General features: G+C 36.6%; 1 protein-coding gene across 1 annotated transcript; it reads left to right on the top strand.

Annotated features, from left to right (window-relative positions):
• Positions 1-5,457: 5,457 nt before the first annotated feature.
• Positions 5,458-13,364, top strand: LOC121295395 (neuropeptide FF receptor 2-like). The gene is made up of 3 exons (XM_041219996.1): positions 5,458-5,945; positions 8,037-8,136; positions 12,520-13,364. Exons 1-3 carry the CDS (start codon positions 5,459-5,461, stop codon positions 13,355-13,357), a joined length of 1,425 nt encoding a protein of 474 aa, XP_041075930.1. The 5' UTR covers position 5,458; the 3' UTR covers positions 13,358-13,364.
• The last annotated feature ends 7,085 nt before the right edge of the window (positions 13,365-20,449 follow it).

Raw genomic sequence — 20,449 nt, 5'->3', positions numbered from 1 at the left:
GTAAGTAATTGGCAGGGCATAGCTCATTTCATTACATTACAGTAACTATTACTTGTCTGTCACCAGATAGAGATGATCTTGATTGAGCCTTTGGCCTCAGGGTTCAGTATCTTGGTAACATACATTGCTTCAGTTTGACAGTTGAAAATAGGTAATTGGCTTGACAGTGGATGCTAGGTGATCAGCAATTTGTTTTCAGTGATGATCCATTTTTTATTGTGACATTAAACATTTACTGTACATAACCTGAAGCATTAAATCTGGGCAAAACTGTATATGTTGCCACCAAAAAAAAACAAATAAACAAGCTAAGACAAAGGTGGGCTTAATGGTGGCGACAACTTACATAAGGATTTTGCCATGCTGAAATACATAGTTAGCAACATAGCTCAAGATCTGACACCAGAAAAAAAAAAAAAAAAAAAAAAAAAAAAATTTTAGGAAGCACAAGCCACAGAATTACTTAAAGTGGTGTCTTTTGTTTTCTCGATTCTTGTCAGCAATGCATTTGCAGAACGTGTCTTTAGCGACATGGAAGATATATGGTCAGATATGGTTTGGTGAATATTGGGCATCAAATTTAAAATATTCATCGAAGGACCAGAAGAACTTTGTGCTGCAGCAATGTCTGATAAATGGAAACCGGGGTGAGTTGGCTACTTTTTGTACTCATTACTGAATATATATTGTCTTGTTATCAAACAAAAACACCATTTACTAGGGGGTGCGTTGTGTGTAAAACATTGAACCATTTTAAGCACTTAAACAACTAAGTTAATTATTATATACCTAGGCCTATATAAATGATTAAACTGTCACAGCATTGTCCATCTTATAATTTAGGAAAAAGTGCTGCCCTGAGGCTTCAGCCAATACATTGACTCTGTAGGTAAGAGGAACTAGTATTATTGCGGTATATGATGAGCTTTCTTACTACATGCTTGATTTATGCACTTTGTTCTAGACAGATATATTCAAAACAAAGAAATAGTCACAAAAGTACACAGACGTGTTTTGAATATACTGCAAAAAAAAAAAAAAAAGATTTAGTTTGCAGTTCACAGGGCGTGAGCTGGGGGTTTTAGGATAGGGCAGAGGAAGCAGAAGGGAGCGGTAAGTAGGACAGAGTGCCGGCTAGAAAGGCGAGGCCCACTCTATTAGCGGACCAGCGAAGCTGGACATGGAAGCTAGGATAGAAGGTGTTCATTGACTGAGGGCGGCGATGCCGACACATCCCAGGGGCGGAAGACCCAGTAACCGAAACCGGATAGAAGGATGGTCACTGACTGAGGGTGGCGATGCTGACACGAACCAGGGGCGTTATGACTCAGGGAGCCGCCCCTTGGAGGAAGATGGTCCTGGAAGACCGGGACATGAAAGGAAATAGAGAGGGAGAGGTACCCAGCGTCTGAGACTTCTGTAAAGGGGCGCTCGTTAGACCCCCAATTGGCCGAGACTTCACGCTGCCTGGGACCTGAGATAAGAACAAGGCATGGAGGTTATTATGGGACTCGAGCATGAGTAGCCACATCCCGAATTAAGAAAGAGTATAGAACAGAGCCTTGAGTGAGGCAAGATAAGCGCAGGAGCTGCGAAAGAACAGAGTGTGGCCTGGAGTCCGTTTGCAAGGTCAAGCATATTATCTGACTGTTACCCCTACCTGCCTAATGTCAGATTTTCCCCGTAAACTGAGGGTTTTCTATCAGTATCAGGGTTCATATTTTAATAAAAAGTCACTCCCTGCTAATGCTATCATTGGCTGTGTCAAGTTTCTCTACAATCATTTTCTTTAAATAGGCACTTAAAACAACCAATGATAGCAGGGATCTCTGTGAAGCCATCCATTCAAAGAAAATGGATGCAGTTATAAGGAGTGGTGTTGTGAAGCTTTCTGACACTTCACTTCCCAAACTGAGCGTGGATGAGAGGAGTTTACATAAGCATTTACGTAAGTATTATACTTAAAATAATATTATTTTCCTCTCAGTTAAATACCGTTGTGCCATCAAGCTAACATGTTCAACAACACTAATAAAGTGGTAAAGGGGTTTTGTTTTTTAGTTTTGAATCCCCAGCATGGGAATATGGTGGTAGGCTATTGAAATAAATAGAGAATGCGGGTGATTTGTAATAACCAACATTACAGACGAGGTGGAGCTTGACAGCAACTTGGATGATGACCCCTAACTTTGGTGAGTACCAAACCATTTCTGCTGGTACTCATGTGAGAACATAATGATAAATGTTATGTGAACCCCTGTCTATAGGACAAAAATAAATGACAATAAAAAAAAAAATCAACACCAATACATTTTTTTTTCAATGACTAAATAATGACAGTGACCTAAATCCCAGTCATTTTCCAAGAAATGTTATTCTGATTCGAAAACTGGTAGGATATAGAGTTAAGATTAAAGAGAAAATGATGTAACACTAGCTTGTGCCACATATATTGCAGATTATCACTTTTCCCGAGAGCTCAGCTTTGTAGGCTGTATGTAGATGATCCTGATAAATAACTGATAAGTAACTGATAAATAATATTGTCACATGTGGAAAGTTGAATGATATTTGTTGGAAAATAATGTTCTGAAAAGCAGCCTAACAAATATGATCCCACAATCCCCCAGTGACCTTTGATGCATTGAAATGCTCTTTTAATTACGGCAGCTGGCTGTGGGCAGCCAAAGCTTGTGGTGCCAGGAAGTGGAAATGAGGCATAATTGCTAGTATTGTACACTAACTTGAAGAAGTGAATTCTATTAAATTCTTGTGAGAACAGAGCTCAAGTATGGACAAATATTAGGCTGACTGTGGTTTGATTATAATGATGTCTTGCAACCCTCCATCATACTTTTCTACTCTCCTTTAAAAATTCAATTGATACGTGTTAAGCCTTCCATGTATCTCAATCACACCAGAGAAATGTGTTAATAGCAAAACTGATTATTTATTGACTTAATGGTCATCAATAGCATCATTTTGTGTGGTCTATATCCCAGTTTCCAAGTTGTTATAGATGAAGTAGTGCAGTAAATCTATATTTCTGTTTTCTTCTTCCCACTCAGCCTTATAATTGGCCTGTGGGACATCAAATTTAGCCTCATGACGGTCACACATATTTAATGATCATTGTAAAAGGGAACCTGAGTGAGTTTAAATTTGTTTTGATCCACTATATAGAAACTTGGACAATTCATTTTATTCTGGCAAACACCAGTTTGCATAATGCATAATCTGCTCTTGGAATTGTATAATTTATATTTAACAAGCTTTATGTGCTTTCTTTGTAGTAGCTAGATGGAATGCAATGTGTATAATTCAACACAGATTAGAATACATATGGTGAAATCAGATAACTCGAATCCTGGTAGTATACTACACTACAGCCCTCATGAAAAGTAAAACCGAAGTCCTATTGTAAGTGACTCTGCAACAGCAGTTGTGATGCATAGTTCACCCCCTAGTCTCTGTAAATCGCGCTGGAAAAAAGTGTCTGCTAGATGACTAATTCATGACTTTCCACTACTTGACCTTGAATGCCTCCTGGCGTAGTCAGAAAGAGCTTTTACTCAATCTGTCTCCTGCCGATTTATCTTTATAAAAAAAGAAGAAAAAAAAACCTGAACATTTCTTGGCCTTTCCCTTCCAATAAAACTTCAAAGGATACCTTATAGTCTCTGGATTCACTTAATCACTTTTTTTGTTGTTTTTTATTCCAACTTTCTCCCCCCACTATAAATTGAGTCTGCCAATTTGTTTTACCCCCGTTTTCTCCCCATTGTAGAATGTCCAATTATGTTCCTTCACCGCAACAATTCCAACAGCTCAGGAGTACTGAAAGTCAGTGGGTATCCTTCCAATCCACAAAACCAAGCCAATTGCACCTTCATTGCTGGTGACTTTGCACAACCAGGACCTATGCACCCCTGTCTGTATGACTTGTACTGCAACTTTATGGTTGTGCCTTTACCAGATGAGCTACTCAGGGACCCCTTATTACTGTTTCAGCACAGAATTACCATGTTTTAATAAGGTAACCAGCATATTTTTTGTTTAGGGTAGTCTCTGAGCAAAGAATTTCTGTATTGAGTTTGCAATAAAGACATATTTAACAAGTGGGGAAGAATTTACCAATGTACACTGGTGACATTTTTATACTGGCTTCATTAAACAAACCATCTCACCATGCTCAGCATTGCTCAGACAGCCCCAACTTGCTGGTATATTGAGAGGGTTTAAGGTGCTTTTAACAGCAACAAAGTCTGTTGCTTACGTAAAGTTTGCTTTCTATCAATTCCAGCTTTTTACTCATTCTGTGTGCAAGGCCTGTGAGGCGCACAGAAAGCAAAGTAGGTGTAGTGTTTTAGCTTATTTATAATGGTACCTACATTGTGTTTTTATTTTAATAAAGCTGCATGAGAAACCACTCTAAAGGAAATTAGATGTAATGTGGGAATGTACTTTATTTCAATGGGACTTAGCATTGATAAAATAAAAGCAGATGCTCATTGATGGCATCTAACTTTAATTGTATGTATGTCATGCTGTACTCAATTTACACTGTAATCAATATGCCAATAGAAGGCTGAGAGTCTTCCAGTGAGCTGCTTTAAAGAACACCAATTTCAGTGTGAAAACTAATGATTTTCTCTAACTCGTCTAAATCTGTTTTCTGGAGTATGTGATCATTGTACATGAGTATAAATTACATTATTATTCCAGTCTAAAATTATTTTAAAACTAACACCTTGCTGTTTGTTAGTATTGGAAAATTAACAGTTATTTTTTTATTCTACTTAGAAAAATGTGGAGCAAGCTTTGAACTTAAACAAAGTGACAATATATATACAAAAGATGGATCTTCATACAGCAGCACTATTTTATGCCTTTTAGTTTTTACTATTGTTGTCTTAATCAACACTAAGTACTAAGAAACTTGATGATTTAATACCTGCACAACCATTATGATGAAAGTGTCATTGATACACTGAACAAATATAAACATTCTAACCTTTGGAAAGGCTCATGAATCATGAAATTGACTTGTTCATTAGGAAAATATTAATGATATGACAAAATAACTACTTGATGAACTGAGCCCAGAGTGGAGAGACATGACTTGATGTAGATGGTCTGACAGATGGAATTACATTGTTAGCATACTACAATAAAAGTAAGTTCTGTGGTACTTCATAAATCTGGTTCAGTATCACCATCTGAGGGACAGCAGGGAATAACATGCACTACAAACCATCTCTAAAGAACTGCTGATGTAAAACCACCAAAGGACACTATTTTGCAACATTTAAAACCTACAGTATGAAGGAAGCCTAGGGTCATACTATTGTTAGACATAACATTTTATGCAGGGTGAAAATGGCTGGAACATTGCATTTTGCAATAGGTTTTATATATAGCTTTAATCCCCCTTTGTATCTGATTTTACAGACACACAATGAATGCAAGGCTGGATTCCAACTCAACAAATGTAAATGGACAGACATGGCTGGATCCAAACTCAACGTTTGTAAATGGACAGACATGGCTGGATCCAAACTCAACGTTTGTAAATGGACAGACATGGCTGGATCCAAACTCAACATTGGTAAATGGACAGACATGGCTGGATCCAAACTCAACGTTTGCAAATGGACAGACATGGCCATTTCAGAATCGTTCGAAGGAATACTTCCACCCACAGTACAACACCACTTACGTTGGGTTTTACCTACATCAGCCTCCTGTGGCAGCCATTTTCATTGTCTCCTATCTACTCATTTTCCTGGTGTGCATGCTTGGAAATGGAGTGGTTTGTTGTATTGTGCTCAGAAGCAAGCACATGCGAACAGTTACAAATCTTTTCATCTTAAACCTCGCTGTCAGTGACCTGCTGGTTGGTATTTTCTGTATGCCTACAACTCTGCTGGATAACATCATAACTGGTAAGTCAAAATTAAATATGCAAGTGATGTGTATGAAACGATACTGACTGTTACTGCTTTGTAACAACACTGTTTGGTGGACAGTTATGTTACTCTTCACATTTAGTTGAATATTTTATTCCCTTTACATTATTCCAAAACCTAACATGGGTAATGGTCTTCCATTATTTGTAATATTAGGAGATGGCTATTTCTAATTGTATTCTTTGTTGGACCAGTGGATTTTTGATTGTCTTTTATCATCCCCCAATCTATAAATGCACTACTGTTTATGCTAACTGCAGTATTTTGACTTGCTATGTTCATTATTGTCATTAATCTTAAATTGACACAGGCCTATTTATTCTTTCTTTCTTCAGTACACTAATGGTATGTCATATGCAGTCGATTTCGTACTACAACAGTTAAAATTGTATTCAGAAGCAGACTAAATTATGCTGATGACATCATTATTAAGAAACTGTCTTCTGTGTTACGCTAATTGATAATGCTATTTTGTTTATCAACTGTTATAATTCAGTTTCAAAAGCAGACAATGTCTCACTGCTTAACAAATCTTAGTAAACTGGAATGGTATTATGACACAGGTGACAGCAGTTTATTTTTTGTTGTTGTTGCGCCACGTTTTTTCATGCAATACTGAGACTATTGCAACTGTCAATTTCTCTGTTGTGGTATAATGATTGATATGATATAATCGTAGAAAATGATTTTTTTATCTCAGGAGATTATATTTCATTAAGCAGCAATGTTTATTGTATTTTGCAATAGCTATACAATTCTGTTTCAATACCCAATAATAATATTAATTATTTATGTTTACTTATTTGCTAAACAAACTAGATGGATAACTATGAGAGGAATACACATTTCACATGTCACATCCATTCTTTAAAACATTAATATTTAGCACTAAGCTTTAGTGACAACTGTGTTTAATGACTTGTCAAATTATTTTACAAAAGGGGTGAGGTGAAAATATATTTTCCCCACCCCAGTTCATTTAGAGACACTGTGCTGAATCCAAATAACCAAGGGTGTGCTACCCTTATACCACTTGAATGCAGATGAATGAACACATCCTGTGCATTGCCAGAAATCAATCCAATCTTTCTTATATACGTAAACAGCTGTTTCGAGTTGATAAAATAAAATTACATGCCGGAAAAAATATCTGCAAAGAACCTCGGCACATTGTTTTTTTCCTTGTAATAAAAAGACTATGAAAGGGCAACTAATGGTTAGAAAGGCAAGAACGGGAAACAAGGAACCGTGAAAATATAGTCAAAGCTGCAGATGTCTGTCTTACCTTAACACACAGAACTTTAAACATTCTGCTTTGGTAGCACTTGACTCAGTGCTGAAACAGCTCACTTCACAAACTGTTCCTACAGCATACCACTCGGGCTGGGATTTCTGTTTTTTTTTTTATTTTATTTTTATTTTTTATGTCCACCTGTCTATGTAAGTGAACCTTAATTAATTAAACTGAATGAAGATTTGATTAGTCGGTCAACCTATTAAGGCCTCAGTTTGGAGGGGACCGGGGAGCCAATTTTCATAAAAAAGGTCATGCCAAGCTTATGCCATGCTTTCTATCCTTTATGAAGTGCAAGCCAAACCTGTAATAGCTATATCCCTCACTCTTCTACTTTTCCTCTTTCTTTACATGTTTCTTGTCTCTTGCTGTTAGTAATTTTAATCAGAGCTACAGTTAGTGTTTGTAAAAAAGATATATGGCAGAGGGAAGTATAGAATGCAGTTTGGAAAGTTGACGTATAAACAGCTGAAACAAACACTGCTCAAAACCAAATGGAAGTGGTCTTATATTTATCTAGCTTGGTAAAATTATGTACGGTTATACAACTAAAACCAGGACACGCCACAACAGCTATATCACATTTAACAATATCTTACTTATATTTGTGTACTGTATTGAGCTGACTGTTCACAAGAATAACAAACATGGACCATTTAGTGTTGACAGGTTGACCAGATGAACTGTCATTAAATTTGACACAGTTGTTAGCCAGATTAAAAAAAAAAAAAAAAAAAAAAAAAAAAAAAAACAATGTATGTTTTTTTCAACAGGGTGGCCATTTGGAAACCTGGTGTGCAAAATGAGTGGGATGGTTCAAGGAATATCAGTGTCCGCATCTGTGTTTACTTTAGTGGCTATTGCAGTTGACAGGTAAATATATTTATCTCTCTTATCATCATACATTTACACTTACTGGTGCATATAAAGTGTTTTTTTTCTAATTTCATTAGTTTTGCATCAATATATGGTGAGTAATAAATGTACTGGTTAGACCACAATACCTTTTATATTTCATCATAACATCATGTACCAGTAATTAACCAAAACGGGGTCCAATATAATAGCACCTCATTATTAAGGCATTGTTTCATGAGCCAGTGATCCTGCTATTACTAAACAAACTAACCAATAGTAACACAATTTTAGAAGAATTTTAATTGATGTGTTAGATCTTACTTAAAATTATCCTAATTGATTCCTGAACATAGATACATGCTTGAAAGCTATCACGAATGACCAAAAATGTTGACTGAATAAATTCACTTTGCATGTATTTGAGGAAGTCTGTTATTGTTTCTAGTGACAGCTGGTGACCAAAATTTTGGGTGGTTCACACCTCAGATGCAGGTGACGATGTGGGGTCTGTGGTGGAAATCCGAAAATCAACAAACAACTAACCGAAATATCTTTTAAGAGTTTTATTTACCCAAAGCACTTTCTCGAGAAAGGATCAGACACACAGAGTGCAAAAGCTGTCTGCAAAGAATCTGATAGCGAGTTTTTGTCAGTACACCATTTTTGTAAGCCTGAATAGCGGAACTCTGTCTCAGCCACCTTAGGGTTTTTTTTTTGTTGAGGTCAGGCTGGACTGTTTGGGACATTCCAGCCTTAGCGCTGCAGTCAGACTGGACTGTTTGGGACATTCCAGTCCTAGCGCACACTTCGTCAAATGAGTCTCATAGCGGCTAAGTTCCTCTTTAAATTGAAAATCAAAGGTGACATGAAAGTCATGCATGTACAAAAACTTGCTCAGTATTGTTCCATTCAACATTTCTTTAAACATTTACATTTCTTTAAACATTTCTAACACAGGTCCAAGGGGCCAGCCTCAGTGATAGAAGCACTGTTCTGTGGATCATCTTGTTGGAAATGATACAAAATGTTTGCTCTGTGATGTCTTATCATGGCAGATTTTTTAGATTAATTTATTATTAAAGTCAGGATTATCAGCCATCATGTCTTTTTCAATTGATAATACAGCTAAAACGTTTAATTGTTCGGCTTTCATACATTAAAAAAAAAATATAAAAAACGAGATGCCACGACCCTCACCAGGAGAAGTGGAATAATAATGAATGGATGGATGAAAAAGCGAGATGTTGAAATAAGACACGTGTTAAACACACCGAATGTACTCTGAAATTTAAATATGTTTTTATTTAAATTTAAGTTGTCCCCGAATCTAAATCAATCCCAAGTTCAAAGACCAAGGACAGGAAAAAATAAGACCTTAAATGGAAGTCACAATTAAGGCCATAGGGAAAAAACAAACAAAAAAAAAAAAAAAAAAAACATTTTTTCAGGAACCAGCAGATAATTTATACAGACCTAATAAAAAAATGATTAGCTGTAAATAAAAACAGTAAAAAAAAAATTAAATAAAAAATTGTAATTTAAAAACACCTAGAAAAAAAGCCTGATGCGGTTATCAAATAATATAAAATATTATATATGGTAAATAATATTAAAATAATACAAATACACTGTACGGTATATTTAATAACAAATTACCCCAAACAGGCAGTAGTGGTCGGTAATTAACAACAACAACAAAAAAAAACAAAGGAAAATTCCCGAACACAGCAAAATATTAATGAGCTTAAGTTAAAGCACTGCTTGAAAAGCGGCAGCCTCGGAAGAAAAAGAGACAGACAGGGCAAAATAAAGGCAGATTAAAACTGTGAAAAGAACGAAGTTGAACACATAAGGGTATTTATAAATATTAATTTAAAGTTAGACAAAGTTAGACAAAGATTAATGAATTTTATTTTAATATTTAAACAACTTAAACGTTTCCTGTCTTTCTATGAAGTAACACACCATGCAAGATTGAGAAGCGGCGAAGTCAAGCTATATTTATAGCCTTGGTTGTCTTGGCAGATATGCGCTGATCACTGTGTTCGCTAACAGGTGCACTCTGTCCAGACATTTTAAAGCCAATCATAGCCAGTCCTGGTTGACGGCTGGCTGCTACTGTGCATGTGCACGGCAGATTTGGATGCTCGCATTTCTGAGCGAGCACAGCCCGGTTTCAGCCAATTAAATAGATGGAATGAACTGCATTGTTGATGTGCCAGTGTCACATGAGAGGGGTGAAATGAAACACAAATCACCCAGAAGGCAGCACACGCAATTCATTAATAAGAGCAAGGGAACACAGTTAACCAGCCTCACCTGATTATTTCCTCCCTTAAGTCCTTTCACATTTCTTCAGGGTCAAAGCATGTCACAGACTGCAAAGCAAGTCAGTCATTAGGGGAAGCAGCTGGTCTGTTAATCACAAGAAAGACAATGTTAGGAGCTGGTCTTAAAGTAAGACATGTAAACAAATATGTGTTTAACCTACAGCTATGGCCAAAAGCTTTACATCACCCGGTGTATTTAACTAGTTTTACTTCATAAAGTCAAATGAAACTTGCTGAATAATGTTACTTTAACAAATTGAATTTCATACTGCTTGGTAGTTTTCAATATGCTTAAAGAAAAACTGACAGACTGGGAAAAATATGACATTTCAAAATCTAACTTGAAATACTGTACTACTATTATGGCTTCTGGTAGACTTTTGATACCATTTTGTAGACAGTTTGATTACATGATAAGAACATAAGAAAGGTTACAAACTAGAGTTGGTTGTTAGTAATCAAGCAGCTTCTTGAAGGATCCCAGGATGTCTGCTTCAACAACATTACTGAGGAGTTGGTTCCAGACCCTCACAATTCTCTGTGTAAAAAAGTGCCTCCTATGTTCTGTTCTGAATGCCCCTTTGTCTAATCTCCATTTGTGAGTCCTTGTTTCTTTTTTCAGGTCGAAAAAGTCCCTTCGGTCGATATTGTCAATACATTTTAGCTTGAATCAAATCGCTGCGTAGTCATCTTTGTTAAAGACTGAATAGATTCAATTATTTTAGCCCGTCTTCATATGACATGTCTTTAAACCAGCAATAATTATGATCGTTCTTCTTTGCACTCTTTCTAGAGCAGCAATATATTTTTTGTAGTGAGGTGACCAGAAATGAACACAATATTCTAGATGAGATCTTACTAATGCGTTGTAAAGTTTTAACATTACTTCGCTTGATTTACATTCAACACGTTTCACTATATTTCCGAGCATTTTGTTGGCCTTTTTTTATAGCTTACCCACATTGTCTAGATGAAGACATTTCTGAGTCAAAATAAACTCCTAGATCTTTTCTTATAGATTCCTTCTTCAATTTCAGTGTCTCCCAAATAGATTTATAATGGACATTTTCATTGCTTATGTGCAGTACCTGTAGATTAGGAAGAGCAGAGGACCCAATACTGATCCCTATGATACTCCACTGGTTACCTCTCTCCATTTTGAGGTTTATCCTCTAATCAGTTTCTGTTTTCTGCATGTTAACCATTCCCTAATCCATGTGCATGCATTTCCTTGAATCCCTACTGCGTTCAGTTTGACAATTCATCTTTTATGTGGGACTTTGTCAAAAGCTTTCTGGAAATCTAAATAAACCATGTTGTATGCTTTGCAGTTATCCATTGTCAATGTTGCATTCTCAGAATAATCAAGCAGGTTAGTTAGACACGATCTCCCTTTCCTAAAACTATTCTCACTGTTTTCCAGGATACTGTTACTATATAGGTAATTTTCCATTTTGGATCTTATTATAGCTTCCATAATAAGTGAGTTAAATAAAAGATCAAAGTTATAGTTTTTTATTCTTAAAACAATTTGTCTCGATCCTAAAACTCTAGGTGATGCAAAGCTTTTGGCAATTGCTGTAGTATGGTAGCAGGTATCATTAAAAATAAAATAAAATGTTATAGCATGGAAGCACATGGCAGGTGATGGAATTACTTTGCCATCTATAACCTATGCAACTTTTGAAGTGAACCATGTCGTTTGAAAAAAAAAAATGATAAGAGAATAGTGGGAATGGCATTTAAAATGAATAACTGATTCAAAACATGGATATTAAAACGTTACTGACTGCACTGTAAAGGAATAGGGAGTAAAATCATAGACAAATGCCAGTGTTTGCTGTGTGTAGAAGTTATAAGTTCAAAATAAACGTTTTTATTTCTTGTTAATTTTTTAATTTAAAAGTAATAATTAAAAGGGATTGAGGGAAGTAAATTTATAATAATATCTTTTTTTCTAGGTAACAATCGATGTAACTCATGTAAATCCCATGCATTAGATCACCCAATACACAAGCATACTTAACAATTGTTTTTTTCTGTTTCTCTTTCATTTTTCCATTGACAGGTTTCGATGCATTGTTTACCCTTTCAAACAAAAACTGTCAATCTCAACTGCAATACTGATTATTATGGTTATCTGGGCTCTGGCCATTTCAATCATGACCCCATCAGGAGTCATGCTACAAGTAACTGAAGAGCAAAATGTGAGAGTGTTGTTAGGAGAAGGCAAAAAAACCAACCCTTTCTACTGGTGCAGAGAAAATTGGCCAAATCAAGAAATGAGAAAAATATACACCACTGTATTGTTTGCAAACATTTATCTTGCCCCGCTTTCCCTTATAGTGATCATGTATGCTAGAATTGGGATTACTCTTTTTAAGACTTCTGTGCCTGTACGTGGAAAAGCAGGCAATGAAAACCGTCAGATAGTCTCAAAGAAGAAGCAAAGGGTTATAAAGATGTTACTCATCATTGCCCTTCTGTTCATTCTTTCCTGGTTACCCCTGTGGACTTTGATGATGCTTAGTGACTATGCAAACCTCAGTGAGTACAAACACAGAGTAATCAACATTTACATCTACCCTTTCGCACACTGGCTTGCCTTCTTTAACAGCAGTGTTAATCCCATCATCTATGGCTACTTCAATGAAAACTTCCATAGAGGATTTCAGGCAGCTTTCAAGTTCCAGTTGTGCTCAGCTGATATAAAGCGCAAAGAGACCTACTCTCGTACAGTCCAAGGAAATGCTGTCCTACCAGTAGGCATCCAAAATCCTAATGATCCTGTAGCAAACTTGACTAACAGCATGGATAACCACAGTTCTAAAAGGAATACTGGTCTAAATGAGCAGGACTTGATTATGGAAGATCTTGAAAAGACATCAAATAGCAATGATGTCTAAAGAGATTCTTTATAATACCAAGCACTTACTTAAAAAAAAAAAAAAAGGTCAACATTTTTTCCGAAAAATAAATGTATACATTTGAAGTATCTACTTATTTTTCAAAACATGACTGGACCATTTAGCATTTTTGTTCATATCATTTTAAAAACTATACTGCTTATTTACAGTGACTTATGTTTTTTTTGTTTTTATTTTTTGTTTTTTTAAGATGTAAATACCTTAATATGAATAAGACAATAGAGAATTTCCCCAAATGTTTTCAAACAACAACATTTTGTACCATATTATGAAATTCCAAAATTGAACACAAATTGAAAAAGTGGTAAAGGACTATCACAGACCCAGAACAGATCATAAAGAACATGAGAGCTACATGGATACAAATCTATGTAAACCAATTAGTCTGACATAGGTAAACCACATAGCTCATGTGTGCCATAACATTCAACCTTTGAGGTCACAAGCCAACTTCAGAGTCCAGGAACCAAAAGGCACACCATTTTACATTAAGGTGCCATACAGGTCCAGCAAAACCTGTAACCATGTAAATGCCTGCAGCACTCAAGGCATGTTTTATTTCATGCAGACCTCCCCGGCCCTCCTTCATTGGCTTGTTGATGGACTTTTGTGAATGCCTCTGCAATTTAATTGGTGACCAAACAGAAAATAGGAATTTGAGCAGCTCTGAGATGGGGAACTCCAGTACAAAAAAAGCAAAAAAAAAAAAAAAAAAAAAAAAAAAAAAAACATAAAAAAATAACATTTGGATAGTGTTAACATGTTTCTCTTGAATGTTACAGAAAGTAAATATGGTATATAGTATTAAGGTGCTGGCTTCATGCCACGTGAGATTTTCTTTTGTGTTATTTTCTAAAAGTGTAAATGTTTATATATATTGGAGGACAACAAAGTTCATTATCACACCGTTGAGAACAATGGTAGTAAAATGAGAGGCCACCCCCTTTCCAGTAGTCGTCAGAAATAGTCTTATAAGTCAACACAACGACAATTCATAGGGGGAAAAAAACAAGTAGTACCTTTTGTGGTAGTTTAGGGGAATTATGATTGGTTTAAAACAAGAATATTCAAAAGAATTAATCAAACTGGTATCAAAGCTAAAATATTGCGTAGTCTCTTCTGCATTTCAGTGGGTATACATTAGGTTACCAATCAATGAGTACCAATCAAAGACATTTAATCGTTCTTCTGATTATAATTTGAAGGGAGGTTGGGATCAGTCTCTGTATTCTTTAAATGATATGATTGTTATGAATATAAAATATAATGGAATGAATTGCGCTCAAATATTATGTGACCTGTTCCAAAACCTGAGTCACATTGTCTCTTGGACCCTCTTTGCTGGGTCTTCTCAGAATAGGTCACACACGCGTACTTGTAAATACATTGTGAAAAAAAAAAAAAAAAACTATGTGGTAATATGTAAAACAGAATCAACAGTGTTTGATTGTTTTTTGGATTTTAAATGTTTGAATTTGAAAACCAGAGAACACAATAGTAGTAATGTATAAGCAGCATGTTGGTTGGAGGGACACATGCAATGAATTGAAGTTGCTCTGCCATGTCTAATTTAATGTTTGCTGCACTAGGAACTGGTCATTTTTATCCCATGGTGCGTGTCTTCCTGACTTGGAGTGGAGGTATTTGGTATTTCCATCCGTCACACTTTTACATTTTGAAGTACATCAATAGAGCCAGTTATCCAAAAGCAAGTGTATGGCCAAATGTGTTTTTTACAGTAGTAGTGGCAGGGATATGTACTCAATTGACTTTCAAATCTTGATTCAGAACCAAGGTAAATACTATAGGATTACATTGGCCTGAAAAAGTTCAAAAAACAGTATTATTTCAAATACCTGTGAGATGTTTTAGACCTTGTTGTTCTCAAGTGCCCCTGTTCCACCTGAAATAGTTTTCAGGACTTTTTTCACATCGTTGAGTCTCATTTTTCTCGGGGGTGAAAGTGATAGTATTAGAGGCACCGGTTACTTCTATTTAGATAAATAGGTTAATTTCCATTCCACAAGAATTGCTCTGCGAATCTCTCTGATACAGGAAAACGAGTGGTGCTGTTTAATTCTGCATTTTGAGCATTCTCTTCTTAACCTCTAGCAAGGTTGAGTTTATTAAATGACATCTTGTCCAAATTAGTTGACCTATGCTGATCTTATGACAGTCTCCTACAAATGGTATTTTTAATTTGTGCAAAGTTACAGATTCCTAAATTCATATTTGGGAAGGGCTAAAAAAGAATGGTGCCTTACTGTCCTGGGTTTGAAAAAAATCATTGTGGGTTAATTAAATAATTATTCCCCCTAAAATGATTAGCATTGGTAAGTTAGTACCAACATAGCAATTAATGTATTAATATTATGAATAAGTGTTGAATGTATCATCAATTAATAGTTAATTAATTTTAATTGAATAATATATCTGGTGTGAAATCATTTGTAATTAAATTCTATTTATAAAACCTAAAATAATGTGATACCACAGTATCATAGCTACACTTATCAACCAAGAATAGATTTTTTTTTTTTTTTAAATGTATAACCCAGGACAGTGTTTTATGAATTTGAATTGTGTTCTATGTCTTGTGACTATGTCTTGTAATATCAGATTGATGTTCTAATTTTTTTTTGTATTTTCTTTTCCTAAGTAATATGTTCTATGGTCATATTGGTATGAACTTTAATATCTTGGTGCAATCGTATTTTATGTAACAAAAAAGAAAACAATGTTTCATTAAGTAGATTTACAAGCTGTTATTTGATGTTTCTTCATGCATGTTTCAAATCGTTTTTCTCTACTAGAAATAATTTTCCACCTTAATTGACTTCAGGGTTATGGCATTCCTCTTTTGTTTGAGCTCAGACTTAAATATTGAGAGGGTAAGATAGTATAGGAGTAACAGAAAAACAGACGAGTTACCAAATCAACCAGACTGTAGTCATAGAAACTTGAAATAAAAGGTTGATCTACGCAGGGTACCTTGATTATAAGACTGATCAGCACATACTATTATACTAATTATAGTCATTATTACCTAAAAATGCATTGATTTCAATGTAGTGAATCTGATAGTTTTAATGCTGAGTAACCAAAAAACAAAGTACATATTAACTTTATTTATTAGCGTTAGCATGTTGACACAACGTCAGTACAGCACTTTTGAGCTGCAGTATGAGAGAATGTTAATAGACACATTTAACAAATAATTTAAAAAACTCACCAGAGATTGCCAGTAGAAGGCTCCAGTTACAGTTCCTATAGTAAGTATTCACCCCCTTGGACGTTTTCACAGTTTGTTGTGTTACAACCTGAAATCTTGAAGAGGCAAGAGAATTTTGAGCATACTCAACTACTTACACTTTCAATCAATTCCCTGGCAGAACCACTTTCGGCAGCAATTACTGCTGTGAGTCTTTTGGGGTAAGTATCTACCAGGTTTGCACATCTGGATCGTGCAGTATTCGCCCATTTTTCTTGGCAAAATTGTTAAAGCTCTGTCAAGTGGGATGGGGTGGACAGCAATCTTCAAGTCTTGCCACAGATTTTCAATCGGATTCAAGTCTGGGCTTTGACTGGACCACTCTAAGACATTCACTTTCTTGTTTTTAAGCCACTCCAGTGTCGCTTTGGCTGTGTGCTTGGGGTAATTGTCCTGCTGAAAGGTGAATCTCCATCCCAGTCTTAGGTCTTTTTGCAGACTGAAGCTGGTTTCCTCAAGGATTTGCCTGAATTGCCTGTCTTTTGTCCTCTACCCTGACAAGCTTCCCAGTCCCTGCCGATGAAAAGCATTCCCATAGCATGATGCTGCCACCACCATGCTTCACAGTAGGGATGGTGTTACCTGGGTGCTGTGCAGTGTTGGGTTTGCGCCAGACAACACTTTGCATTTAGGCCAAATACTTCAATTTTTGTTTAATCAGACCACAGAATATTTTGCCACATCTTTTCAGTCTCCCACATGCCTTATTGCAAATTCCAAGCAGGATTTTACATGGGCTTTTTTCAGAAATGGCTTCCTTCTTGCCACTCTTCCATACAGGCCAGATTTGTGGAGTACCTCAGCTATTGTTGACACATGGACAGTTTCTCCCATCTCAGCAACGGAACACTGTAGGTCTTTCAGAGTTGTCATTGGCCTCTTGGTGGCTTCTCTGACCAATGCCCTTCTTACCCGGCTGCTCAGTTTGGGAGGACGGCCTGCGCTAAGCAGATTCTGGGTGGTGCTGTATACCTTCCACTTCTTAATGATTGACTTGACTGTGCTCCAAGGGATATTCAATGCCTTTGAAATCTTTTTATACCCCTCCCTTGATCTGTGTCTTTCCACACCTTTATCCCAGAGTTGTTTTGAAAGCTTTTATTGCACATAGATGGACTCTATTTAACTTATGGTGTAAATTCTGAAGGCAATTCTTTTTAATCTTACAATGCATGCTAGGTGACATATTTGCAAAGCCCCTTCTTAATTACCATAAAATGACACCCACTGGCATAGCACTTAAACATTTGTTGTAAACTGTTGTAAAAATAAAAAAATAGATTTTTGTTTTTAATAATAATAGCATGACAATCATTTTCATTTTAAATGTAGCCACTGTAGATCAAACAAAAACATCTCTTTCCTTGTGATTGAAGTGGTAAGATCCTTTGTGGTAGGTTACATGCAGCTTGACCATTGGGATGAAACTGAGCTACAGCACAGGCTGTGATTTCATACAAGGCAGCAGCATCTGCATTTACTTACATAGCTTTGTCTTTCAAATACTATAAACTGTAGTATTGCTACACAAGCAACTACAAAACTTCTTTGAAACCTTGGTTAATACTCCTTTAAGACAGGACCCACATGTTATTATAATGACAGTGAAACTGGCTGAGCGTCACCAAGGGGGGGGGGTGGGGGCCAGGTCAGCCAGGGTGTCCAGGGCTCACTGCGCACCAACGACCCCTGTAGTCTGGCTGGGCACCAGCGGGCTTACATTTTACCTGCCCGGGAACTGCATTGTCCTCCTTTTCTGTAGCTCCTGGGTGGCTGCATGGTGAATCCGCAGTGTGTAAAAAAGCAGTCGGCTAATGGTACACACTTCAGAGGACAGCGTGTGTTCATCTTCGACGCTCCTGAGTCAGCACAGGGGTGGTAGCGGTGAGCTAGCAACGACAATTTAAAAAAAAAATGTCATAACCTAGCAGTTATGTTTGGCTAACATACAATGTGTGTGTGTGTGTGTGTGTGTGTGTGTATATATATATATATATATATATATATATATATATATATATCAGTGCCTTGCAAAAGTATTCAGACCCCTGACCAATTCTCTCATATTACTGAATTACGAATGGTACATTGAAATTTTGTTCTGTTCGATATTTTTTTTTAAAACACTGAAACTCAAAATCAATTATTGTAAGGTGACATTGGTTTTATGATGGGAAATATTTAAGAAAAATAAAAAACTGAAATATCTTGCTTGCATAAGTATTCAACCCCCACACAATAATATTTGGTAGAGCCACCTTCCGCTGCAATAACAGCTTTAAGTCTTTTGGGGTAAGTATGTACCAGCTTTGCACACAGTGTCGGAGTGATTTTGGCCCATTCTTCTTGGTAGATTTGCTCCAGGTTGTTCAGGTTGGTTGGACGACGCTTGTGGACTGTAATTTTCAAATAGTGCTACAGATTCTCAATGGGATTGAGATCAGGACTTTGACTGGGCCACTGTAGGACATTTACCTTTTTGTTCTTGAGCCACTCCAATGTTGCTTTGGCCTTGTGCTTGGGATCATTGTCCTGCTGAAAGGTGAATTTCCTCGCAAGCTTCAGTTTTTTAGCGGACTGAAGCAGATTCCCTTGCAGTATTTTCCTGTATTTTGCTCCATCCATTCTTCCTTCAATTGTAACAAGATGCCCAGTCCCTGCTGATGAGAAGCATCCCCACAGCATGATGCTGCCACCATCATACTTCATTGTAGAGATGGTGTGTCTTGAGGCATGGGCAGTGTTTGGTTTGCGCCACACATAGCGCTTTGAGTTTTGGCCAAAAAGCTCTATCTTGGTCTCATCTGACCACAAAACCTTTTCCCACATCGCAGCTGGGTCACTCTCATGCTTTCTGGCAAACTCCAGACATGCTTTCAGATGGTACTTTTTGAGTAATGGCTTCTTTCTTGCTACCCTCCCATACAGGCCAGTGTTATGCAGAGCTCTTGATATGGTTGACTGGTGCACCATTACTCCACTCCCAGCCATTGAACTCTGTAGCTCCTTCAAAGTGATTGTTGGCCTCTCTGTGGCTTCTCTCACAAGTCTCCTTCTTGTTTGAGTGCTGAGTTTTGAGGGATGGCCTTTTCTTGGCAGTGCCTGGGTAGTGTGATGCAGCTTCCACTTCCAACTGTGCTCACTGGGATATCCAAACACTTGGATATTATTTTGTACCCTTTCCCTAATCTATGCATTTGTATTACTTTATCTCTAACTTCTGTAGAATGCTCTTTGGTCTTCATTTTCCTGCAGATTCACAGCCTTACCAATGATCCTTCAGCAGTGGTGTTTTTATTCAAAAAATGTGACAGCAACTTTAATGGTTCACAGGTGGAGGCCAATGGTAAGGTAATTGTGTCTTCGTTAGGGCAATTTCTTTCATCGGTGCAAACTGGGAGCTTCCACAGCACAGGGGTTGAATGCTTAAGCAAGCAAGATATTTCAGTTTTTTATTTTTCTTAAAAATATTTCCCAACATAAAACCAATGTCACCTTACAATAATTGATTTTGAGTTTCAGTGTTTAAAAAAAAAAAAAAAAAACAGAACAGAACAAAATTTCAATGTACCATTTGTAATTCAGTAATATGAGAGAATTGGTCAGGGGTCTGAATACTTTTGTGTGTGTACTGTGTGTGTATCTATCTATCTATCTATATATATATATATATATATATATATATATATATATATATATATATATATATATATATATATATAGAGAGAGAGAGAGAGAGAGAGAGAGAGAGAGAGAGAGAGAGAGAGAGAGAGAGAGAGAGCGCTTATAGAATCTCTACG

This window comes from Polyodon spathula, chromosome 1 (assembly GCF_017654505.1).
Source record: "Polyodon spathula isolate WHYD16114869_AA chromosome 1, ASM1765450v1, whole genome shotgun sequence".
Classification (NCBI taxonomy): Eukaryota; Metazoa; Chordata; class Actinopteri; order Acipenseriformes; family Polyodontidae; genus Polyodon; species Polyodon spathula.
This window is presented reverse-complemented; position numbering and strand designations above follow the sequence as displayed.

Bases quoted from the DNA above. Each gene is read 5' to 3' on its own strand.
- LOC121295395 (XM_041219996.1), top strand. From the start codon at position 5,459: ATGAATGCAAGGCTGGATTCCAACTCAACAAATGTAAATGGACAGACA. The intron at 5,946-8,036 runs GTAAGTCAAAAT...TTTTTTCAACAG, and splicing joins GCTGGATAACATCATAACTG to GGTGGCCATTTGGAAACCTG. The intron at 8,137-12,519 runs GTAAATATATTT...TTCCATTGACAG, and splicing joins GTGGCTATTGCAGTTGACAG to GTTTCGATGCATTGTTTACC.